Source organism: Zosterops lateralis, assembly GCF_965231275.1.
Source record: "Zosterops lateralis genome assembly, chromosome: 5".
Classification (NCBI taxonomy): domain Eukaryota; kingdom Metazoa; phylum Chordata; class Aves; order Passeriformes; family Zosteropidae; genus Zosterops; species Zosterops lateralis.
The window spans coordinates 31823828-31850857 of record NC_139766.1 but is presented as its reverse complement, the minus strand read 5'-3'; the positions used below and the strand labels follow the sequence as shown (position 1 = coordinate 31850857).

Genomic DNA, 27030 nt, shown 5'->3' with positions numbered 1-27030 from the left:
TTCACATTCACAAAGATTAGGAAATAAATCAACCATGCTCTATATTAGAGTAGGACAACAAGAAAGAAATGAATGCATAAAATACTAGTGGAAGCAATGCCAGAAACCATAGTGTGCTGAGGATGAATATTCATAATGTACAGCATATATAAATGATCTCCATTGTACATTAAGAGGGTTCACACTATTTTATACTTCACATAAATATGAGGCTAGAGAATGTCATGTCCATGTAGTTCTCAAAACAAAAATCTATCTGCAAGTCTGATCTTTGTAAATGTTACACTTTTTTTTTTGTCAAGGACAGGTATGATTTTGAAATTAACTGCAATACAAAGATGAGTAGGACTTCCAGCTATACAGAAACACTATTAATGAATGTTCATATGATCTGCAAGTAATAGGTGATGGAATTTTTTGCCTCTTGTGACTGAATACATCTTCTCCACTGCCTCTCTAATAAAAATATTTGGATGATCTTAGAATTTCCAAGCACCCTGGAAGCACCCTGTCAACCTACTCTATAAGGTGTATGCATAGAAGTCTTTTCAATATTAGAGGACATAGGGATTGTTAGGGTAACTGGTATGAATCTGGGGAACAAAGATCGGGAGCACAAGAACAGGACATACTGAAACTAAACATGCCAGTTATTTGGATTCAGCCCAGTTCCTTAAAAGTAGAAGGGAACAGTCTCATGAGGATGCTTCTGAAAACTGCCACACCATGTATGAGCTTTATGTTCTGCCATTTCAAATCAGTCACAGGGCACTCAGTTTAAACTAATCCTGCAACTGGCTTTTTGTATCCGCAGCTTCTTTTTGAACTAAAGCATGCTGGCATCTATTATTTGTTAAATAGCTGCACAAATCCTTCTATACTGCATATTAACCACAAGCTTTCCATCAATTCCTAACTATTCAAAATACTGCCTTACTCTGCCTACTTCAGCACTAATGGTTTCACTGTTGATAGGGCTGAGGACATCTGGAATAGCTACTGGGAAACAATGTTTGGGATTTAAAATTTATGTCAAACAGAGGACAGTAAGACACTATATGTAGTAAATACTACTTTAAAAAGTAACATTCAGTCATACATATCACATTGTTATCAGTAATATGGTTATTTCCTAGGCTTAGACTAGGCAGATGTCTTTAATCATTCAAAAAATGTTTCAAGCCATCAGATTAAAATGCCATTTTGGCATTTTAATCCAAAATCTGAAAATATCTTCTAAAGCCCTTATGGAAGACTTGGAACACAACCCAGATTATGCTACTTACAAGAGGTCACTGGGGTTCCAGTTGCATAATTCTTGTTGAGATCAACTAGAATTTACACAAATAACCTTACTGAGGTCAATGGGACCATCCCTATGAATAAGCATTACAGAAAAGAATCTTAAGTATGTGAGCAGATATCTGTTACTTGTTCCCATTGATTCAAAATAAATCTTTGGCATCACTGGATCTCTAGGGTAGATAAAAATAGGCAATCTACTGTTAAAATCTGCAGCTAAAACAGTGAAGAAATTTAGTCAAACAGCTTAAAATCCAAATCTTACTAACAGAAATGTTTCAAATCTAAAATTGAACACTTCCCCAACTTAATCTTTTCATAGAGGAAATCTGAACAGATTATCTCTTAATTAAAATAATCAATAACTGAGTGTATGACTGTAAAAGGACAGTATTTTCATAGAGAACTAATTTGCCAATGGAAACTTCAAAAGAACAATGGAATACTATTAAAAATAATGTCATGAAAAATTAGGATTATTATACAGCATATTATATCAGGGATTTAAGATGTGTGTATTTATGTACACATATAAGAAACTGTAATTTCTTTTCACAGGTACATAAAGGGAAGACAGAATCATCATTCATGATGATTTTCATCATCTATGTCATCAAATCATCATATCAAGATCTCCAGAAAAAGACGAACCAGGAGATCATGCTGTAATTCTGAGGCAGAGTGAAAAAGAAGCTCTGAAATCCTTGAGGCCACTTACCCTCTCAGCATCCCCAGAAGAAAAGTTACATATGACTGAGCCAAAAATCTGTAAATTAATCTCTATATCATTAAAATAACAGGAAATTTTGGGAAGTTGAGAAACCTAGTAAACTTTCTGGCTCTGAACTGAGAAGTTTTCTTGCATGCTTGAGAAAAGAAGGAATGGGAAACACAAGGACAGATATTCAGGGTGCATCCAGAGAGCCAACGAAACTGAGATTTTAAAGAATTAATTCATTGGTTTTGGCAAATAGTAGCTGATTTTGTCAAGCCAATTCTTAAAAAGAATATAAAGTTTTTATTCTTACAACACAGAGGGGATGCAGCAGTTTTAGGTACTGATTCCCATCATGAAGCTTCTTGTCTTTGTAGAGGAAAACTTATATACTGCCTGGCTCTAAAATACTTTCGTATATATAATCATCTCTCTGGGAAAGATTGGCTGAAATTGTGATTTAAAAGAGCACTATGTTTGAAAACTGATTTACACCACTTAAGAAACATGGAATGTTGGTAATCTCAAACACATACAGCTGGCTACTACTAATCCATATTTTTTACAGTGTATGTAATTTCATATATGAATCATATTTTATTATCTTTTCCACTGTGAAAAATATGAAAAAGACAAGGCTGAATGCATTCCAGAAAAATTGGTCCCATTCAGCATGCTTCAGATTAGGTTTGCTAGTGATATAACACAAGAAATGCTAGCAGAAGTCAGGCAGATTAAATGCCAAAGAAGTACTTAATAAATTAGATTGATGAAAAACTAGCTGGACTACGTGGCTGCCTTGGGTTGTGGAGTAACACTTGAGAGACAGATAAATGTCATCAGTCTTGATGTGAATTGAAGGCCTGAAGTGCAGCCTTCTGCTGCAGCTTTCTTCTGGTCATTTGAAATGCTTCTCTTCCATCAAACAGTAAAATGTCAGGCCTGAAGAACACAGTTGGTATCCAATTCATACAAAGTAGACAGGTGACCCTAGTATGGGTTTCAAAATCAGTCATCTATGGTTTTAATTCAAGATATGTGGGGAGTGATGTGAGATTACTAATTACACCAGAGTACTGGCCTTGCTTCAACAGTCAAGACACAGATAAGGAGACTCAGAGATAAGTGAATAAATTCATTGTGTTAATACATAGCAGAGTTTAGTAATCAACAATCAAATTACACCCATACATCTGCATAAATGGGTAAAAATACCTCTATTTTTAATTATTAAAAGCTGATTTCAAAATGTCCAAACTAATGCTGCAAATTTTATTCCCATGCTCATTTTTATACCTAGCCCTCTGATTCTAAACTGGTAAGGAGGTGGAGTTCAGCCCTTGTCTAAAGCAATAGTAGCGATGCAGAACGTAAAATGAGAAATACATGCTCAATTTTCTTTGCTTCACATCTGTCCCCAGAATGCTGAAACTGGTTTTCTCTTTCTTCCATATCACTCTACATATTGTCAGCACCTAAAACTCGGAAATGTACTAGATTAATTGATTTAGAATGTTTTTTTAAATTCCAGGTTTATTTTCCTTGATGTACATTTCTACAGGTATAAGGCTGTCCAAAGAAACACTTTCATAAACATCTGCTACAGATGTTTTACTCCTCTGGGACATCAGGACTAAACCAAGTGTTCAGTTCATCTGAGGAATTCCAGTATCAGAACAAATACTTTGCAACCTCAGTTTCAGAGTCTGATATCTAGAACAACAGGACACTTAGGAACCCAGGAACAAAATAATAAAAAGAAAAAAAATCAGGTGATTATTTCTGAAGATGCAGTTCAGAATTCTTCATAATTTTATAACTTTTTATAAGAAACTTGGACAAGAAAATTTACATCCATTTGTTTCATAGTAGCAAACACAAATTTCTCCTTTGAAATAGATACAGTTATTTCTCCTGTATCTGCAGTGTGGTACAAAGAAGCAGCATCTCTCCAGACTGTAATAATGTAAAACCCCCTAATACTGAGTAACCTGAAGGCTTCTATTTTCATATATATTTTTAAGAGGTTTAACCTTTCTCTGAGTAGGAGTGTTTACAAAATGTCACTTAATGAGTCATAACACACTTCTGCTTGCTCCTAAAGTTTCAACAGATAAGCATTGAAATTAAGTGCAAATAGGAGCACAAACATAGCAAGATACATTAACTTGGACCACACAAGCTCCCTCTGGGCTGTGTATTTCCATACTTTGTCACATAATACAGTTGTACATGTTGGCTAGACACAGATACCTGCACAGTATTTCTTTTTTATTACCTCTTAAGTAGTGATGATTACCTGATCTTACCTCATTCTCCTTCACATCCATAAACACAGATGCAGAGGGAGAGTTGTACCTTTTTAAATATATTGGGTTTTTTAAGTTTCTGTGGCAGCTTTAAACACTTCTGGAAAGCCTAATTTACAGTCTGAGAGCATCCTTTGAGGACACAGCTTGACATACAGCCTATAAGCTACATATACAAAATATTTCGACTCCTATAAAAAGTCCTGTAGAGTCTGCAGATCTAAAACAACTTTAAAAATGAAAATACTATCCCGCATAGTGTACTGAAAGTGAATTTTCTATGTGAGAGAAATAGTGAACTTTGCAAATGCTATGATATATAACACTAAAGGGACCATAATATTTGGCATTAGCTGGAACAGTTTCAAGGTTTTACACTGAGATCTGAGTCAGAAATGAATATTTTTAAACATATAGCTGCAGCCTTTTTTTTCTAATTTTAGCTCATGGCATCTTTATTTTGGGAACTCACCTGATGCAGAATTTTACACCATCTCATGCTGATTTTTACTCTAGTTTTAGGTATGTATTTTAACAAGGAGCTAGAAAACCCACTGGCTCCACAACTCAATTGTGCTGCCAAATAAACGCCTTCATCAGAATTTATGTCAAAGTTGAAAATCACAGAAAATGTCAGCTGAATTTTGCAGATAAGAGATCCATAAAGGGATACAGCCTGAAAAGATGGCTACATGCCTTAATGACCTCTGTGATTCACTAAATTTTTTCTCATTTTATTCAGAGCAAACTAGTCACCAAATTTCTGATAGTGCTTCCCACATACTGAGACCAAGAAGGCAGAAAACTAAGTGCAGAATTGCCAAATAAGCCACAGATACTTTTCTGATTTTTTTCAGCTTTAAGTGAAACTAAACAAGATCCTAAATTAAAAAGAAAATGCAAAATGCATTTTGACTTTTAAAATTCTAAAAAAAGCAGCTAGAAGATGAATTATTGTTAGTTCTTCTGATTAGACTTTGAGTATTACTCTTGATCATAAAAAGGTTTTCCCCTAATCCTTGTTAACTATCAGGCTGTTTGAGAGATTTATTTGTTCATATAGAACGCATCATATTCTAACGGGCTGAGCAACTATTTTTAAGTGAAACAATAACAGATGCAAAAGTTGTACTGGCCACACCTATACACCTACACTGTTCTGCTGTTCGACATCATCCTTTGATGTCCATATTTATGACTTGTAATATCTTCAGATTTACCCTATCTACCAGAAAAAGCTGTTGCTCAGCTTTCCCTACTGTTTTTGACACAGATTCTTTACTATGGCTCTTGCTTGAATTGTCTTGTCTTACCTGACAAAAATCACTGAGTAGCAGACTGGTTCTTCTAAAGGGTAAAGCAACCTGTTTTTCTCAAAACATTCTAAATTTTATGCAGCCCAAAAGAAGGATTTAAGATGACAGTTTTGTGTCTAGTCTTGAGGAGGACAAATGTGATTAATCCTTCTGTGCTCCTATTTTTTAATGGAGAGAATTCAAAAAGAGCATTGTAGATTGTTGCCCTATAATTTCACGGAGCTTTGTTCTGATCAAAAATTTTACTTGGGATTTGAAGGAGGAGACAGACATATTACAACTTTAAAACTATCCTGCTTTTAATGCAGATACTTAGGTTTTCCAGAGTAGAGACCTGGTTGAATGTGATGCTCTGAAAAAACCTCAGTCTGGAAAAGCAGATGTGTTGCTACTGTTGACAAGAGGGCTGTCAATGGACATTTTAATTTACAAGACAGTGCTGTATCTACTTCAGAGCAGCCTCAATGATTCCAGCAGAACTAGATGAACACAAATATGCCATGATGGGATTTTCACTCAGACAAAGCTTTGAGGCGGACATGTCCAGACCAACAGCAATCTGTATATCTGTTTCTAACACAGATAAGCTGTTATACTGGTAGATATACTAGAATAATTATCTTTTAAAATAGAAAAATCCAATTGTGGCTAGGTAAAGCAGAATAGAAATTACAAAGTCTATTCAGGGCTCTCCTTTTGCCTACACTGTCACTTTCTTGTGCCCAGGCTTATTTTATTTGACTCAGTGAGTTTTTGAATGGTGACAAACCCTGCTCAGACTCCTCTGGTCCTATAGTGTGTCTGATACTCCTGTTTCTCCCAGGTGAGATTAGTATAGTTAAAGAATTTTCATTTCAGTAGGCATAGAGTATAGGGGAAACAGAGGGAACTAGAAGTTCAGTGCCCCATCATGTTTCATATAGAGGTTGTTGACAAAGAATTTATGAACCCATTTTCTTTTAAAAGCTCTGTTGCACAGGACACAGGAGACAGCAGTGCCCAGCCTTGCAGAAAGCACTGACTGAAAAAATGTACTTTTTGTAGCCCTAGAAAACTGGCAGAGCTGCATTTAAGCCCCTCCAACCCAACCCAATCCAACCTAATCTTACTAGCCATACTTGATCCTTCCAGCATCTATGGCAGCACAACCCTCTAATGCAATCCTCTCTATGACAAACTACTTGAGCAGATGTATCATCCACAGTATACTAACATCCTATGGTGCATTTGCACCCCATAAAGTGCTCACAGAGTAACAAAAAAGTCTGCCTTCCATCTCAGCTAAATAAGTTTTTTTTTTTCAATAACCTTCCAAAACCTTCAGTTTTTGTTCATTTTTTGGTTTGATCCATGTGACAGGTAGTTTTACCCAGAAAATGAAAGATCTAACTTTGGTAATGTAAGTATAACTAAACAGATGGTTATTAAGTGATTCATGAAGATCTAAAATAAAAGATGGAAAAATTAAATATACCACATGGCATTCTGCAGCCTGTGAAGAAGGAAGAACTGTAGACTTTTGTCCCAAATCCTTTGAAGACATCTTTGAAGTGTCTGGAGAAATACTAGGTGGATGATCTTGGATTTCAGGCTCTGCTTTATTGTCAGGGGTGGGAACTATTTGAACGGAAAGAGATGCTGTGTGTATCTCAGGCATGGGGTTACAGGCAGGTGAGACAGGCCCTTGTGAAAATACTGGCTCTTCAACAGGCTTGAGCTGTTGCTGTGAATTACAAGGAATGCTGCTTGCTGGGTCATGTCTCCGGGTTAATTTCAGGGTAGATATCTTACGTTTTTGAGACTGTTGCCTTTGGCCTTGATGGAGAGTAGTACTAATGCCAGCTGCTGCGCTTGCGTCTGCACTGGAGACTGAGGTCAGTGGTTTAATGATTTTTTGTGCATAGGACACACTTGTGTTAGATATTTGAGAAGACATTGTCTCCTGAACAGACGTCTCACTAGTGTAATAGGCAGTATCTGTGGGGTGGTGTTTAGCTGGACCAGCAGTAACTGCCTGGAGATTAATTTCGTTCTCGTGATTAGTTACTCCTGCTTTCCGAAAGCTTTCTTTTCTAGGAGGTGGCAGAGGTGCCTTATTTGCCAAAAGCATCCACACACAGCAAAATAACATTGAAGAAGAAACAGAAAGAAAGTATATGTTAGTAGGAGATACAGTTCAATTTTGCTTTTATATTTAAATAAAGGAACTAGCAAATTAAAGGGCTTCATCTCAACATTGCTAAATTCAATGGACAACTAAATTGGTCAGGTTCCCACCACTATTTCCTGTGCAACTTCTGTTTAAAAAGCCAGATGTTCCATTTACTCAGACCAAAGTGGGATCAGAAAGGATCAAAAGGGAGCCCACTATCATTTGTTTTCTTTAAAAAATAATTATTACACTGAAAAAAATTATTGCTGTGAAAGCATTCAGGTATGTAAGTACCTCATGATTTTAGATAGCAAGCAATTATTCACAGGTAAGACACATATAAAAAAACAGAGCCTCTTAAATTTTTGAATTAAAAGAGTAACAGAGAGAGTAATAAAGTTGGTATGTTGATATTTTTTGGACAGATAAAGATGTTTCCAAGTGTGGGAGTCATTTCTTTGTTTATGTTGTGGGTTTTTTTGCTTGATTTGTTGTTGTTTTCTTCTGTTTTTAGTGTGCTCTAATTACATTGTTCTGCAAAACAGGCAGAAGTATTTTCTACTATATAATTAATACATTTTAATTCTCAGATATTTTGATGACTGGTGCATTTTTCCAAGTGTAAACTATTAATAAATACTCTTTGAAGTCTGAGAACACTCCTAGAAAGCTTTTACTTTTGTATGACCTAGTTTTATTTAGCTGTCCGCCTTGCTCATTGAAAGCAATTTCTGCTAATTAACCTGGGGGCATACAGCCTGTGTGGAGTACGCTTCATCTATGCAGCAAACCAGTCTGTAGTGACCCATATGAGCAGGTGATTCACACTATCTGCAAGACATCGACAATGTTTCATAGAGGTGTCCCATCTACACGTGCTAGCACCCCCAGCAATGGCATAACATTAAATGCGGTGTGCCCAGTTTTACCTGAGTTGGTGATTTTTTATCCTGTAGATTTGGCCGCACGCTCCTAAAACCTTTTGCTGAAAGAGATGAACTGCTAGCGTCTCCATTCAGTGTCTCTCTACTGCCATTATTGTAAGATCGCCAAGCTTTTGTAAATGAAAAAGAATGAAACCATTTTTTGGTGTGATTAGTACATCTATATTGCTCTCAAAAATAGCAACCCAGCTACTAAACAAACCACACAACTGGCAATGATGCTGTTTTACCACGGAAGTTATAAGAACATGGCTAAAGCTGCCACTCTGCAAAATATTAATTTTTAAAATTTAGAAAATTGAAGCATTGACAACGGTCTGGATATTGGACTGTTAGACATCTTCCAACAATCTTCATAGAGACTGTGGATTTTAACCTTGAGAGTCTTTTAACCTTTGCTGGTTAAAATATGCTGGTGTTTTGGCCCCTGTATAAATCAGGCCCTGTATAAAACGTTTTTTCACTTTCAGATTACATTCTTGGACTTCATGGCTGTGTTGGATTTTGAAAAACATCTCAGCTCATGTAAAGTTAGCCGGTCATGGCAGTTTCACAAAATTTCACCATAGTACCCAATTAGTTGTTCCAATCGTGTATCTTATTGCCAAATCTGAATGACACCTCTATTTTCCAACCAACCAACCATGTTTTTTTTCTCTATCCTCAGACCTGGAATGCCCTCAAAGCGTTGGCCAAACATAGAGGGATATGTTGAACACTGTAAGAGGCTGGGAAAAGTAACACATTATGTGAGCAGGCTGCTAAGTGAAGGTGGGCAGAACTTGCAATCCTCAGTAAGGCACTAAAAAGGAAATAGCAAGTGCCACTGAATGGTGCCACAGTGATGAAGCTAAAGGTGGCAAATTAGCAGCCTGGTTTTTCCCACACAATTCATTTTTCTGACAACATATTCTGTGTTACAGGAAATAACTGCTTTCAAATGAGACCTGAATTTGAGGTCTTAACCATTAACAATTAGGATTACAATTATGATTACAATTTAAATGGTGTTTTCCTTGAAGAATGAGGAAGGATGGAGTAATGAAATAAAATAAATAGAAGATTGTTGTAATTCATCCACCTACATGGTATTACACTGATACATAAATAATACAGTGTTTTATTTACCTGAATCTGGAGACTGAGAATCAGACCCTGAAAAAGAAATATCCATTATAAATTTGTGTTAAAAATAAATTTATTTTGCAAAAAATACACAGGAGTATTGATAAGAAGCAGTTCTGCCTGACTAATGAATATTCAGTGTGTTTTAATTGTTATGAATATTTTTAGGTAAAAAATCTTCATAAATGATTTTTTAAAGTTAATCTGGCTTCTGACAATAATTTTACAACAACACTCAGAAGCCTTTCCTGAAGATGAGTTTTTAAATCAAGTTTCAATACAAAGTTTGTAATAAACAATACCTCTTTTTCATGCTTTGTTATCTTGAAAAAAATACAGGGGATGTGAGAAGCAAAACAAATATCAAGGGCAAAATTAATTTACTAATTTATTAATTTACAAATAGAATTCTTTTTTCCTAAAGTATTCGTGATTTTTTTCATGAATGGCTACTAAACATAGACAGAGAAAAATTAACACCACTTTTTAAAAAGCATTGTAGAAGTAATACATCTGTCAGCGTAATAGAAAATAGTGCTACCCTTCTCCTTCATGCAGGAATGCATAACACTGTAAAAAGGCCATTCAGAAGTTGTGTATCAGTGGTTAGTGCTTATACCTGAGGCCAATAGGTTTGGAGAACTCTGAACTCTCTTCACAGCTGTTAATGTGACAGACATTGCAGCACGTTTGCGAGCACACCCGCCGCTATCTGGAAGCACAAAACAATACAGACAGCAGCCCCAGACAAAGGGAGCAAGCACATGCAACATATCACAGTGTGAGATATGCCAAACATAAATGAAAATAAGCATGCAGTTAGGGAACTGCTGCAGAAATGGTGAATTTGCAGGTTTGGCAGATTAGCAGAATACATAAAATTTCACAGGCTTATAAGAACAATAAACCTCACAGAGAATAAGTGAAGAAAGCTGCATTTAATACTTAATCCACTAGGGAAATATATACACTCTGTTACCTGAAAGACTGCTTAATTATAGCTAATTAGTAAAAGCAAACAAGTAATCAAGATAAAGGCTTAAGCATTCCAGAATAATATTAATCAATAATCTGCACTGTAAAATAATTCCATTGCATGCATTAAAAAGACACCATTCATAAACTAAGCTCATGTTTGATCAGCTGACAAAGTACTTTTGTTCAGTCTTTTTGATCCTTTATGCTCAAGAAACAAAATTACCAGTGAAGGCATAATATTTTTTTCATTTTGACGGAACAAACTGGCTGTCCCTCTTCCCCTTTTTTATCTATGTTAAAAAAAAAATAAAAGAAATGTATATCTGAAACTGAATAACATTCTGAGGAAATGAATGGAAATCTAAAATAATTTTAAAATGAGGTATAGAAAAAAACCTCCCTTCTGGATCTTGCCCAGCTCCTTTCTTTATTATATTCCTCTCTTACTGGAGCTGCCATTATGTTTTATCAATAATGTCTTATTATTAGAAGGCAGCTTTTCCACAACTTAGCGTTTTTAGCAACTCTAGCATAGTTGTAAAAGAAAGGTAATAAATATTCTTACCAATTATATTTAACTAGAATATTATTCTACTCTTCACTAAAATAATTATTTTAATATTTGATACTACTGAAATTTTATTTAGTGCTTCAATGAAGTCAAAAACTACAAGTACAATAAATGCCTTTTTATTTCTGTAACCTATGACATGGAGTTTTACAAAATTAAGGTCTTAATGAAGACCTGCAACATATTTGCAGAAAGTATTCGTATAGTAGTAATTTGAGCCACAGAGTCATCTTTAACCCAGGTCTGCAAGAGAAGTGATCTCCTGGTATTTCTTTGCTTATTCCAATATTCCCCTGCTACTTCAATATTTCCAATATTCCCCTGGCCACAAGCCCTGCAGGATATGCATTAAGTAGTTGTTAACACTGGCAAACATCAGAGCCACTGCCTTAGAGGTAAGTGGTACCAAAGACTCATTGCCAATTCCAAGGCTCAAGGCAAAAGGCCAAATTATTTCAGCCAGCAGTAGCTGAAAGCAACACATTACCTGCCATTAATTATTGGCATTGTACATGTGAAATAAAGGCAGTGGCTATCAAATCTGTGCATGTATTTTAGTTTGCTTACATAAATATGGAATGGAAATGGTAATTCAAATTACATTTTTTCATTCTTGTATTCCTTTTCTTTCACCATTGACATACATCAGAGGTAATTCCAACGAGATTTGATGATGTGTTGATACTGAAGTTCTGTTCTAATCTGAATATTGGCAGACTTTGAAAGCATACTACATTTAATATAAGCTAACAGGTAAAGATTTTGTTATACTGTCACAGCCCTTATGCAAAAAAAATGGTAATTTATTTGTAATTTTTCAAGTTACCTTCTTGAATTTCATGATAGAGAAAATGAAGACAACGAGAAACTGGCTACAAACATTTAATTATTTTAACTTAAATAATTAAACTCAGGAAATTCTGCTTCAATTTAGTTTTTAATGTAAGTCAGCTGAGTCAGAGTTTTATACTTCATGGACCCACAATCTAGCAAAGTGTTTTGGCTTCATACAAGAGAAATAAAATAGATTGTAACTGACTACATACAGTATTTACCCATATATATATAATTTATACATATTCACAAGTCTGTACCTGCATTACTTATCAGTATCTGTACAAAATAATGAAATATAATTAGCATTCAGTTAAGACATAACCTCACATTTATATAACACTGAGTTGTGCAAAATTTCTAGTAGAACAGGAACGTGTGTGGGTAAGCATATATTGATGCATGATGGATCTTATTCTCTCATCTATGTTCAGGCCAGGCTCCCATTAAGTGGAGTGTGGAGTATTAAGAAACTGTAAGGGAGACTGAATTAATGATCTTCTGCTCATTTCACTTGCAAACTACAAGCAATTAATATTCCACAGCTGTTACTTAAGGAACAAATGTGGTTATATGAAACAATTGATACAAAATGCTTGCATATATAAAAAATATGTGCACAAATAGATATACACACACTCACAATTCCTTTGACCTGAACAATTCTTCAGGAAGCAGTCCTGTCTCATTAGGAATTATTTTAACATTGAGGAAAAGGAGACACAAATCAGCTAAGGTCTGTGGCAGTGCTAGAATATGAAGTCGGGCAATAACTCACAAACAAAACAGCTGCCTAAAACACAATTCCAGCTTCTTTTTCTCTCCCTCTCTTTATTGTTTCCACTTTTAACCCTTTCTGCTAAATTCATACCCCAAGAACTGCTCCTACTAGAGACAGAATCACCCTAAGTGAGCTGTATCTCTATTTGACAAATAGTCTACTGGTTGGGTCCTGCCCCAAAGCCAGATGGAGATGACTCAAAACATCACCATTTCCTTTAAGAACAAGGGCTGGGTTTCTTAAAAAGACTGTTTCAGAGAATCAGTGAAAGCAGTGGCTGAAGGTCCATTAGGGAGAATGGCACAAGTGGACAGAGCGAATCCTTCCAGCAACTGGGCTCAAACGTTGACTCTGCCACCCATTCCATGCCTGGCTCTCCTGTGACAGCCCTGGGAGGGCCCTGGATGAGGGAGACCCTTTGTTCCTTGGGTGTCCTTGACTTGTGTTCTTGCCTGTCCTTGTGTCCCTGTGCTCTTCCAGGCTTACAGAGATAGACAGGCCTTTGATGGCTCCTATGATGGCCCTGGGAGTATCCTGGCAGGGCAGGCTATTACTTGGGCTTCCTCTCCTTCCACTCCTTCTCTGCATTCCTTTTTGGATGTGCTCACAAGTTTTCTACCACATAATCTACATTGACAGGAAAACCTATTATTTGGTTCTTTCATGCTGCTAAGAAGTAAATTCTTTGTAGAATGCCTGGAACTGAAGCCCACCTAATTTACTTCAGTGATCTAAAAGTGGCTTAACCATCTGTTCAGGAACTCTGCATGGACCTGAGAAATTCTGTTCTTGTCTTCCAGACAAAATGTAAGAGAACAGTCCATGTAATGACTTCCATTAATAATTTTAACAAACAGATAATATTTGCAGTCTTCCAGAACTGCATACTTTTCCCTCTTGGCTGTTCTTTATGGCTTCATCTAATGCAAACAGCTTACTTGTTTAATAACTTTAAAATTAGACACATTTATCAAGAATGATCTGTGTGAAATTCAACCAAAATATTTACAGATAGGCACTAAAAATCTGCTTTAACTATTAACTTCCATTTATTATCCCTCAATGCAATTACCTGTCCTCCAACATGAGCTATATATGCACATATGTATAATGAACAATAAGGACATTTATCCTGTGTTTTAATCTGATGTGAGTTTCAGGGGCAGCTCATGTTTTCTGTGAGTTAGTTAATCAAGCAACGAACTTAATGATGTTCATCAATCTGTAAAATACTTGAAGACTTATTGAAGAAACCTCCTAAATATAGCTTAAAATATTATTCTGTTGATGATTGCTTAGTCTGGGTTTAAAAACACACACACACTCTATGAGACTACTATTTTAAAATTATGACATTTGAACTCCAAAAGGAAGCATGAGCCAAAGTACCCTTAATACTTCTGAAAAACCTCCTCTGTATCTTACCTCTGCTTCTTTGCTTTTGCAAAAATGTTTCATTGCCTTATGCTGCTGAATATCCCTTCCTAACATGTGCTACAGAATTAACATCAAATGGTAAAAAATCCCTCCCATATATGGTAGAGTATTGCAAACCAAAGCTCTTCAAAACATTTTCTCTGTAGACAAAAATATCTTCCGGAGGGTTTGCTGAGACAGACTGCCAAGTCTGCAGCCACAGGGAACACGGGATTAGAGGAGCCCAGTCTAAGCAGTAGATTTACTTTTTATTTTTTAAGCTGCATATACATTAGCTTTGCCACTCAACCACTTACTGGCATCAAACTAGAGAGCTCATTTATCTGCAGGAGTCATTAATGAAACATATATTTTTAAAACAAACTAGTGGCAAATCAATAGCATCTGATAACTTTCAACTGCACCATGCACAAATTCCTGTTATAAAGCAGTGAAATAAAAAGACCACTAACCCCAAACCAAACGTGTAACACTCATGTTCAAAAGACAGTGTAGTGTAGAAAGAAAAAAAAGAAAAAAAACAAAAGGAAAATAAAAAAGAAAAAAAAAGGAAATAGCTAGACCAGAAGAGCACACAGAACAGCTTCCACCTGAGTCACTCTCTTTCTTAATGAAGTAATGCTTTAGATGGGTGCAGGGACAGATGCAAGATGTCCACTCTTACACCCTACTCACAGGTTTTTAATTTTTTTTAGAGTCGGAAAACAATCCACATCAATAGAACTGATAAGAAATGCCACATTTTCTGTCAATATCTTCCTTTCAGTGCAGCTGATAACATGCACATTAATGTCAAGCAAATAGAAGATGGAAAACATGTTTTCACTGTCCAAGTGCAGAGTATATTAAAGTTCGACCTAAAATCATGGTATCTCTAAGTAACTGGAGAGGATTTCAGGTGTGTTCAGATGATTAAGGTCTGTTTTTAAGGCTCCTCTGATCAGAAGATTCCCAATCCCACAGAGAAGTAATTCAGCCACAGATTATTTAAATCTTATGTCTTTTCTCTTGAGAATTCATAACCGACATCAAAAATCTTAGTACAACATTGAACAAAATCATACTTCAGGGAGGCAGTAGCACAAACTGGCCATTTACCTCTTTATTCACATTTTTTGAAGTAGAAGATATAAAATCATCTCTGTCATATGATTTTGACTCATATGACGGCAATGCACAATGTAATTATAGTATGATGATTAGCAAAGTTACGTCTGAAATTACAGTTCTATGAAACAAGTCATATTTTAGTACTACCTTAATTATGCAGACTGATATGTTTAGGAAAGAAATCCACTAAAAATGAGAGAGGATGGGACAAATTTCAAATAGTATTTTTATAAATGAAAAACACACCATCTTGGTTAGCATTTGAAAAACAATTTAAAAAAATCCAAACTTTGGGCAACAAAAGTACACTCTCAAATGAGAAAGTTAATTTCTCCTGCTTATTCTATTTTACAAATGCATTGGTTTCAAGTCATCCAATATATTTTAACTTTGTATTAAAAGATATGCTCAAAAAAGCAGGTCCTACTGAGTTCCAGTTGTCTGAGACAACAGGAAGCCATGAAGCTGGATTAATACAGTGATCTAGATAATGGCACCTATACCACAGAAAAGCTAATCCCTTTGATTTAGAGCATGCTGCAGAAATTCAGACTTCAAAGGCAGTTCTGGTCCTCAGGTCCCACATATCATGTCATGGTGAAGCACTATGGTCAATGATAAAGCCACTGGTTTGGAAAGGATGGATAGGTCTATCCTTGCAGCACAGTGAATCTGCAAACCAGACAGTTCACCTATGGAGTCTAAAAGAGCTGACTGCAACTGAAAATTTACAGCTGATAGAGGCCAGGATTTCAGTAGTCTGCTTTCAAGACGCCTATTCCCTCTTCCAGCACAAAGAGCAGCACTGGCTTATTGGCTTCAGATGTTCAGGAGCAAATATTAGTACACTGTCATAGACCATGAAGATAACTTTCTATACAGTACTTAATTTGGTCAATACATCTGTTACAGCAACTTGAGAGAAAATACAAAGCACTGTCTAAGTACAACATATCCTCAAGATTAACCTCAGCTGATATGCAAGTGCAGCTTATAATACAGGGCAGTGTTCAAATGCCCCTTAATTAAGTGACAACACAGAACGGAACTAAAGGATTTTAAAGCATGTGCATTTTCTTAGGAAAATGCGATGCTTTAATAATATTTTTCCATCACTGTTACATCCTCATACTATGTATTTTCACATAAAACATACACACGCACAAAACTGATACTATTAAATTAAGCAGAGAAGGCTAAACATGCACTTTTATTTTGTGTATCCATATATGTACATACATAGAAAAATATGTATGTAAATTTTATATATGGGATACAAATGCATATGAGCAGGCATACTGTTAGAATATCTTGCTTATTTTGAGTTTAGCACCAACTCAAGTACAATTTGTTTATGAAATTTCTAGTAAATTTGGGATCTTCTCTGCTCACAAAACAACACATAAAAAAATTTTAAATCTCACAGATGCAGCATACCTGTGTTCATTTTGACACTGGAGGATTTGCTATAAAAGTCTTCAGATTTCCTGTGGAAAATAAAACGATCTATTAATTTGCACAGGACAAGAATGTGTGGTACAAGATGGCAGCAGGGCTTTTTGGAGGGGTGGAGAATCACTGTGATAGAAATGGCAGTCCTATTTTAACACTGCTTTAATTAAATTGGTATTGCTTGTCCTTCCAAAGTTAAAGATGAGCTGTCACTTCCATTATAAGTCACCCTATCTTTAAGTGTTTAGTAGCTTTCATATAAATATTTGCTCTAGGATAAAAAACCTAGTGATTAACTTCTGGTCTTGAAACTATAAACCAAAAATATTTTCCATACAGGAATGTAGAAATAGTTCTAAAAGCTGCTTATAAGGTTTATTCACTCCTTTGCGCAAACTAAAAGATGTAAAGAGTAAGCCTCTCCAAATATTTTCTACACAGCCAAAGTTACAAAGTCTTTTTCAACGTTTTGTAAGCGGATGTGGTTGTTTTCATCCAGTGGTTTAATGTCTCCCCAGAAAACATGGACGTTTTTAATGTTGCTTGGTGCATTTCTATGCACAGAATTAGGACATGTGTCTTGGCACTCACAGGAATCCTTATCAAACTCCTAATGGAATCACTAGGTAGTGAATCAGGTCACTGTACACCAATGCACTTTTTAAAGATAATAATTTGCAAAAAAATAATGTAAAGTCCACACAAAGGTTGAATCTCTATACAATACTTACAAACAAAAAAATAGTAAAACACAAGCCAAACTACAACTGCAGAAAACTTGTAACATGCCATATTAACAGCCACCTTTAACCTCCTGATGTCATGGGACAAAGCAGACACTATTTTCCACCTACTGCCAGTTTATGTCACAGCTTTATCTCAGGATAAAATGGCATCTGCATACAAGTCAGTCTTAGCTGTATTGTTACATATACACTGTCCAATATAATCTACTTTACAAATGGATAGACACACTAGAAGCCAAAACACTGAGAAAAAAAAAAAAATCATTCTCCCTCCATTATTCCCACATCAAGTCCAAGATAAAACAAATGGAATAATCAGATTTCATAATGTAATACAGCTTCAAAAATAAATTAAAAATATAAACTGCCTGGCTAGGTTGGAATAAGTTGGAAAGTAGGTATGAGGGATCATTTTTATGATGGGAGACTAAACGTACTAATTAAAACAAGTAAATATCAAAACAGAATTGCAGTTTCAGTTCAACCCAACAGGAACCCTGAATTAACTGTACCTCTGAGGTAACATGAATATTGCTGTATTCCTTTCTATTCATAACAAGGCCAGACATTCCACCACTCAAAAAATTACTGTTTTTCAGAGACCATCTGATCTCTGCTGCTATTATTCAATCAGTCTTGTGACAAAATAAAAGACATATGCTAAATTTCTTGAGAACTATGGAAATAAATAACTGCAGTGAATGAAGTTTTCTAATATTATTTTTATGCCGCAGCTATCAGCAAACTACTGCTGCGAATTTTTAAAAGATCTTATAAAAATTAAAGCACTTTTAAATATATATATATGGTCTCTGACTGAAATTTTGCATTTCTTTAACTGCTACAGAATGTTCTTACAGCCTCAAATTCCCACTGCATTTTCAGACTGCTAGCGGAGACACCATTTCCAAGCCTTCTTTTAGCTTGGAACTGAATCGCTGACCGTATCACATATAAGATACAAAATGCAACATGATATTTATTTTCAGACCCAGCAAGTACAGGACTCTTGGAACATTGCAGAGCCAAAATGATTTTTAGCAGGTGGCTTCGATATATTTACCCAAAGCATGCTTAACTCTTACTCAAGTTTTAACAGACAAAACTCAGTTTCAGCACTACAGCTTTGTACTCCTAACAACTTCTATCAACAGTTTAGGCTACATTGCTGACACTCACTGATAAACATCATACAAATCACTAATGTTGCCACATTAATCTTATTTTGCTGAAAAACAATTTAGTCTTGCATGCCTAGAAGATAGGCATGCAAATAAGGCAATCCAAATCTGACGCATGCAAACAGCAGGCATTGTATTTAATACTAAAACTATTTTGAATTCTCTGCTTCTAAGGAGCTAAAGCACCATTCAAATACTTAATGATACTGGGGTACAAGCCAAATGAATGCAATGAAATTAAATGCCATATGCCTGAAATTATTTTATTCAAGATTGTTTTAATCAGTCTTTAAGACCCTTGCTTCAAGAAGGAAGTGGTGGGGGGGAGGAATAGGGAGCAAAGGGCTGGTTTTGTTTTTTACTTCTGTTCCTTTTTAATTTCCTCCTGAAAATCATTCTTTGGGAATGGGTTTGCCCCTGACAGAGGCGAGATGAATGTTCCACTGGAAGCATCAGACACTTTAGTGCCAAAACGTACACCAATGATCAGCTGAGATACTCAGCTCTCAGACAGCTAGTGCTGTGACAGAACAAAGGCCCGCAAGGATCCTGTGAACACAAAGCGCCACTGCAATGCATGAGTCTTCAAAATCAGCCACCTACATCAGGCAAGTCTTCCACTCAGCTCAGACCTGATCTCTGATGCTGAGGTAAAAGAACACTAAGTTTAAGTTTTAGCAGGCCTAATTTTTGCAGAGGGAAATCCTGGATTATTCTTCATGACATTCTTCTATAGTTGGCTACATCTGGATGAGCTAATGCAGGGGGAAATGAATGACTGTGCTAATGCATAAAAATGGGTCTGTTGGGATGCATGCAGTTAACCTTTGCTACATTTAGTTTCACTAAATACATATCGTTGATAATACTACAGTGATTAACAGCACAGAAATTCTTTGTATTGCGAGAGGTTACTGAAAAGACTTGTGGGAATCTCACTGACATCTGCTCTATTTTCTCCAAGAGACCCTGATATGTACTTCTAATTACTTCTGTTCCTGGTAAGTTCTAAAGTGTGGGGTGCTGAAGGAAAACATTCTGTCACCCCTTCTGTTCCACATTCATATGGAGCTATAAAAAGGGTTAGTGAGAAGTCAAGGAAGGTTTCCCCACCCTCAGTTTATTCGTGAATCAAAATGCATGACTTTACTGTTAGGGGTTTAATTCCATTATTTATCAGATCTTCAGTCACCTACAGACATTAAGGCAGAAGAACAATTTCAACACAGTTCTGTGCACTGTGCTCCCAGATGACCTCGCCTGAATCAAGGAAGGTTGGACCAGGTAACCCAATGTGGTCCCTTTCAACCTTACCAATTCTGTGATTCTAAGTTACCTGTTGTTCATTCTTTGCCATTTTCACAAGTGATATTATAAAAAGCAGATGTTAAACATAATTTTCTGATAGAGTGTTTATATTAATTCTAAATCTAATTCTAGCATGTGCTCTTTATAGTTTGTATTGAATTCTACTTCAAGGACCTTCGGTGAGAGGAGCAACTGATTTAAAACACAGAGTGCAGATGGATCAACAGCAGGATAGGTATGTGTGTCTGGCTGGAAAATTACAGATTTTCATTTTCTTAGGTAGAGAGCAGTTCCCAAATATTTGCAGAGGACAGGGGCTTTCCTCACTTGCATGAGAAGGTGTGTCACACTTTCATTAATGTTTGCCAGTTTCATAGTCTCAGCTTGTGAGAGTAATCTACTCGAGAAAATATTTGAAAAGTTAAGAAACCAAATCAGTGGTGAGTTTACTACAAGGATTCAGTCAATTTAAACACTGCAGGTGATCTACAAACATCCATTTATTACCAGGCAGGATCCTATTTTACATGTGGCAGTATATTCTTTTAATGCACATCATTAAGACTCTGCAGAGCATTCCTGCTCTCCTGCAACAAGTTAATAGACTTCAAATGCCACTCATACATTCAGTGATGGAGGGTAAAAAAAGTATGAAACATTAGTTCTGAAAGTACAGTGAAGCTGACTATTTTATTTCTCTCTCTATTTAAAAAAAGTTCTTTCAGATGTTTTCTGTTAGCAGGAAAACTATGGCAATGAGAATGCAATGAAAACTTGATAAACTCCAAATGTTTAGATTGTGACAACACTCGCACAAAGAAACAACTGTCCTGAAACTTCCTTGCTAGAAGAAGTCTCTCCTGCTGTGCCTACAAGCAGGGAGAAAGCTTATATGCAAATACATTGTTTGTATGAAAAAATGTTTGATGGAGCACAGGTAGATGATGCTTATAATGAAAATGGTTCTCCCATGTTTCAGTTTTACTAACATCCAACAAGAAATCTCCAAAATAGAAGGGGATCTTAGTAAAGATCCAACAGAGCAAGGCATATGCTGAGCATATGCTTTATGAAAGCCCCACAGAACTACTTCTAGGTTTTTATGTTAAATACAAGCATAAATACTGTTCGCCCCAGATCACACTGCCTCACTCTATAAGGATCTGAATATTCAGAAGCTAGAACTTTAGTTCTAATTAAAGTGTTTTCAGATAGATAATCAAAGAGAAAAACAGGCAGACAATTGACATCACAGTTCTGTAATTTTAACTTGTAAGTTTTTCTTGAAAGAAAAGAAGAGATTCTCACTCTAAGTGCAGTGCCATTGTACACATATTACTCATGCACATTATCTGGAAATGCACTGATCAGGTCATGAAACAATTGGGATGGTGAATAATTTGTACATGGTCATAAATTTCTACGAGAACACAATAGACAAGTCACATTGTATTCAGCATTTAAGTGCATGACCAGGGAAATCTCTACACACAAAAGCTCTGTTTCCTGGATCATCCACAGTACTACAAACAAACTATCTTAGGCTGATATCTAACTTACAGCAGATCAGATATTTGAGCCTATTTCCTCAGCAAATACAATACTAACACTGTTATTCAGTGTACTGCTAAGACTTTGTGTTGGAAATTCGCAAGTGGTTCTAGCTCCCAGATACAAATGTTCAAAGAGTATCAGATACAGGAAAATCCACCACAGGAGTCTATGGCTGATCATTCTCTATAAGCACATCAAGGGATTGGATGCAGGCAGAGGAAATAAAAGTACTATTAACCATTTCATGTATCTTAAATGTGAGCTGAAAATCATAAGGTAATTTCTATTCATGAGACTCATTAAGGTCTGAAGCACTTGCCAGGAGTGCTGTGGTCAGACTTAAGACTCTGAACTTGACTAGTGTATGAGAAAAATGTGACTGTCTGAATGCGGGGAAAATATCTGATGACACAGGAACTTCTTTCCAGACACTTATCCTAATGTAATTTCTCTGAGAATGCTATAAATGCAAGATTAAGAGAAACTGGTATCATCATTTCCCATGTTTCTTCATGAAACATAGAAAATTTACTAATTGTCTGATAGGAAGAGCAAAGACCACATGTTTCTAAACTGCAGGATTTTAATAGCAATCTTTGTTCTTGCACATAACATCAGTAGAAAAAGTTCAAACACTTGCATTTAAATTGGTATCAATGTAAGTCTCTTTCTCTAGAAAAAATACATGAAGCATAACATTTTGCCTGTTTGTAGCATGCTTTTTACTAGATACTTATTTTGACTTGGTATGTAGTGAAAAACAAACAAAATTTCTTCACTTGGCTCTAAATAGGTACTTGCTGTCATGTCAAAATACTTCTCAAACACTTCAGTAGAGGAACATTTCCCTAAAATGATACTGCAAGTATAAGAGGATACCAGGAAAGTTATTCAAGCCCACAACATTCTGTACATTTTACTGGTTATTTTTACAGCTGCAAAAGGAACAAGGAGGACAAACTGCTGCTCTTACATTCTGCATCTCCTCCTCCACCACTAGAGAAAATTTTATTAATGATTCCAGTCATGCTTGTGGTGTTTGTGATTTTTTTTTTATTACTTCAATATAAATAAAAAAGGGGAAAAGTTCCATTAACTGAATAAAAGATAAAAGTTCCATTAACTTGCTGACTCCAATTCACATTTCTTACCCTTTTATTCAAGCATCTACTGCTGTTTTTAATACTACCAAATTTTAAATTTCTAGCCTTTAGTGGTGGTTATTTTTCTTCCCTTCCTTTGCTTTCCACCTTTGCTGTTGTTTTACAGGAACTGTATATGTTCAAATGGACTCATTCCACAGGCTGGAGATTATTTAAGATTACTGTATGGGAGCATGTCACTGAAGTAAATACACAGTGGATTGCTGTGCACAGATATAATTACAAAATACTCCACCGTAAGAGAGAGTGTCTTAAAGGCATTCTGCATGTTCTTAGTACTTCTGAAAGTTTTCATTTTATCATTATGAAGTGTTTGTCTTTTAGGCAATACAATTTTTAAACAATGATACCCAGAATTCACCTGTTAAATCTTTTAGACATTCTTTAGAATTTTATTTGAAAGTTTCATTTCCAAGAAGATCCAAATATTCCTAGAATATCCAACTATTTCTCAACCTTTCTTAAGACAAATATCATTAGAACTATGTTCCTGTCAAAAAGTAATCATTAAAGGGTTAAATCTGGATTCTTTAGATTGCAGTAACTACCAAAGTTATCAGGAACATAAGACAGTTTTAGTTTCATTTCCAGAACTTTTCAAATTACTGGTCACTTGAATACTTCAAGTATTGTCTAATTTTCTGTTTCTGTACAGTATGGCAAACAATGCATTCTTAGTCTTTTCTATTAGGTATGTAGTATGCATCAATGTCAGACTAAACATGCATAAATCTCCACCTAAATTAGAACTCTTTCAAACAGGGCTTTTCCCCACCAAAATTCAATACCACTCCCTATAGAATCAGTGGGAATAGTGCTAATTCATGAAAAAAAGTCTATTTCTGTTTCCTTGTATTGGTTTTGTCTTAAATATAAAATATGCTTCCCTGAACTACTGGGTAATGTCACATATAGCTAACAGAGTTGGACCAATTGGTGAGGTGATATAACAATCCTTAATATATACATTTAAGTATGCTAAATGAGTAGCATTTTGCTTTAATCTTTTTGTAACAAATGCATAAAACCACAGAGCTGAACTTAAAAGACTAACTAAGAAGATACCAAGTGAAATATTTTAATCCTTATTATTTTCTAAGTTATTAATTTGAAGAGACTGTACAGGAAAACTTTCAGTACCCCTACTGAGTACTTAAAACCTGTGACCAATTTTGGCTAAGTTTGACAGAGATGCAGAGGTCTTGGAAACATTGAAGGCTTACAAGTGTCATAACGAATTCTCATAGAGAATACAGACCTTACCAGAGCCAAGTGGGGAATATACTCTAGCATTGTTAGATAAAAGTGAATTCATACAGGAAGGAAGACTTAGGAGCTGTATATGGATAAATGCATGGACCTCATAAACCCAGCCACAAAACTCCCTCCCACACTGCATCCAGTTTAATTTGCCTTGTTAGGCAGGAGGAAGACAACAAAAACAACCAAAACATTTCTGCTGTCTAAAAAGGTGAAGAGTTGAACCCAAGCTTTTTCCATTACATTCATTCCAAGCTCTGCACGGATTGATGACTAATGCAGTTGGAACTCACTGAACTGCCTTGGTGTGATTCAATTCCAAAGGGTGTTTCAGCCTTTGCAACTAGAAGTAACTTTCTCCAGCAAAAGAGTAAGTGTCAAAGCCTGACCTCCACACAGGGGCTTGACTTCAGATCAGCTCTACTCTGGCCCTGCAGACTGGAATACTACTGACACACCTACTTCAGTGACCTCCTGGCACAGGAAGCATTTGAGCTCCTTCCTTGAGCCACATCCTCCAATTTAGGTTTGTTGGTACATCTGCAGATCTACTCTGTGAACCCAAAACAAGAACTAAAGAGGAATAAAATGGGGGAAAGATCATAAGATGCAAGTTTAGATTAAGGAGTTGTGAAGCAAAACCTAGAGTAGATTTATTCACTGTTGGTCTAAACAGACATATGGTTTCTTCAGTTCTGCTGCCCAAGAAATACTTCTGGCCTTTCAATCTTCATGCTGACTTACATCATAATGCCTCAATACCTAAATGACTCATCAGTGACAGCAAGTCAAATGCTATAAACTTCTATCCCTGCTATAACACCTTATACCATGCAGTGTATCTTATTAACTCCTAGCACATTTTGTAATTTCTCAAGAATCATAGCAGTGCTTTGCATAGCTGTAGTCCCATTAGAGACTTAACTGTTTACAGGAAAGAAGATATTTAGCAGCACCAATACTATGTGCTCTCAAAACAAAGGAAAATTCCTTATGTACAACACATGAAAACCAGAATAATCAGCCTTGCAAGCTTGAATTTGAATGTTTTGCTGATACTGTATTTTGTCTTTTCCCATAGGGCACAATCACCAATTTTCATTTCACAAAGTTTCTGTCCTCCAGATAATAGACATCAAAATAATGCCACTACTAGTGTTTACAACACAAGTATGTGCACTGTACTGGCAGCTGATTTCAGACCTCATGAAATCCAGTATGCTTCAAAGCTATATAGAACAACAACAAAAAAAGCTACTATTCTTCCTAACACAAATAGCCAAAGAAAGAATTACTAACCACTATGGTTGGGAGCATACTTAACTCATGTAAATAAGGAGTGTTAATACTAACTACCTGTACATGCTAGCTGAATTTCAAAAGTTCTAGACATTTGATAATTTTCAGATTGTATGCTTATCCTTCTCTCACCCTCTCACTATCTAATTCTTCACCAGCACATTTAAGATTTCTGCTAATGAGCACATCCTTAATCATTCTAGAGCCAATCAGACACCATCTAAAGCTAAAACTCACAAAGATTAAGCAGAATGGTACTGGAACGATTGTGAGATGGCACACAAAAGAGGTTCAGTCTCCACTGAAATGATGAAAGAAAACATCAGAGGTTTGTGGCAGGCTTGCAGCAAACATGGGACAAGGTTAGGGATCACTCGAGAGGTGTCTGTACAGCACTGTGTGGCTGTGCAGTGCACTGGAATCTGCCTGCCAGCCACCCACAGGCCAGAGCTCTTTGTGCTCTTCCACACTAAGGTACAAGACCCACTACCATGGGAATGAAGAGGGAAGAGCACAAATCAGGATGAGTTTTCACTCTCAGTTCCCTATCACCAAAGCAAATGGAAGAAGTGCCCTCAATATTCTACTACTGACTCCATTCCTTACCCAAACCTACTCCCACATCCCATGAGGAATTCAGTTTGTGTTCTGGATAAGGCCACAGATTTGCAGAAACAAGGGGTTATAAAACTATTGCAGTAACTACATCCACACAGAGGGAACAAGCTGAAGAGTAGAGGTAGCATTGGCTGGCATTTCCTATCACAGCCTTCACAATGCTAAGGTAATTCCTTTGCCCACCACCTTCTAGATTGCCTTTCTTTCTGAAAGGAAGGGGAAATACAGAAGTCTCATTATCTGGCACCATAGGGATGCCCAAATCACTTTTCTAGAGCCATCAGACAAACGTCTGCCATCTAAGCTCTCAGCCCCAGATCCCTTCCTAGCCAGTCTTATCTCTCTTAACTCACTTAATTCCCAGTTTTGTTGCCACTACTCTACCAACCAAACTCCTCCTTCCTCTGCCAAAGGCAATTTGTCACAGTCTACTGCTCTTATTCCCTCAGTCTTCAATCCAGGCAGCCTTTTCCTCCACGAAGATTGGTCTATAGTGGGTCTGAAAGAATTGCAAACACCAGCACCTCATTTTCAGATTGCTCTAGCATTCATTGCAGTACCAACTACGTGAATAGTCCCACTCATTCCCTATACTAGCCCTGGCACTTAGTGGCATTCAAGTACTCAATTCTAATTTTCCATTCATGTGCAATGGGAATAGGTTTTCAGATTCTGCTTTTGCCAAATCTCTACTGAGCACCTGCAAACTGATTTTTTTGTGAATTTTTGTAATGAGAGGGAGAAGTCACATTCCTATTAAAGCTTTGATAAAGTTTTTCACTGTATTCCAGCCAGCGAGTCCAAATTTAGCTAAATTATAGGTGACAAGAATTTTTAATGTAAACAAAATCATTATATTGTAGAATCATGACCTC

At 36.3% G+C, this 27030-nt stretch overlaps 1 protein-coding gene across 6 annotated transcripts in view; it reads right to left on the bottom strand.

Annotated features, from left to right (window-relative positions):
* SORBS2 (sorbin and SH3 domain containing 2) overlaps positions 1-27030 on the bottom strand; it is a 203984-nt gene that overhangs the window by 62098 nt on the left and 114856 nt on the right. For 4 of the 6 annotated variants that reach the window (XM_083860950.1, XM_083860951.1, XM_083860952.1 and 1 more), the window contains 5 exons: positions 17012-17061; positions 10483-10575; positions 9867-9893; positions 8724-8848; positions 7117-7734 (listed from right to left, as the gene is read on the bottom strand). In XM_083860950.1, the coding sequence (XP_083717076.1) occupies positions 7117-7734; positions 8724-8848; positions 9867-9893; positions 10483-10575; positions 17012-17021 (873 nt within the window). In that variant the 5' untranslated portion in view covers positions 17022-17061. The remainder of the gene's footprint in view (positions 1-7116; positions 7735-8723; positions 8849-9866; positions 9894-10482; positions 10576-17011; positions 17062-27030) is intronic. The other 2 variants (XM_083860956.1, XM_083860957.1) reach the window with 1 other exon arrangement.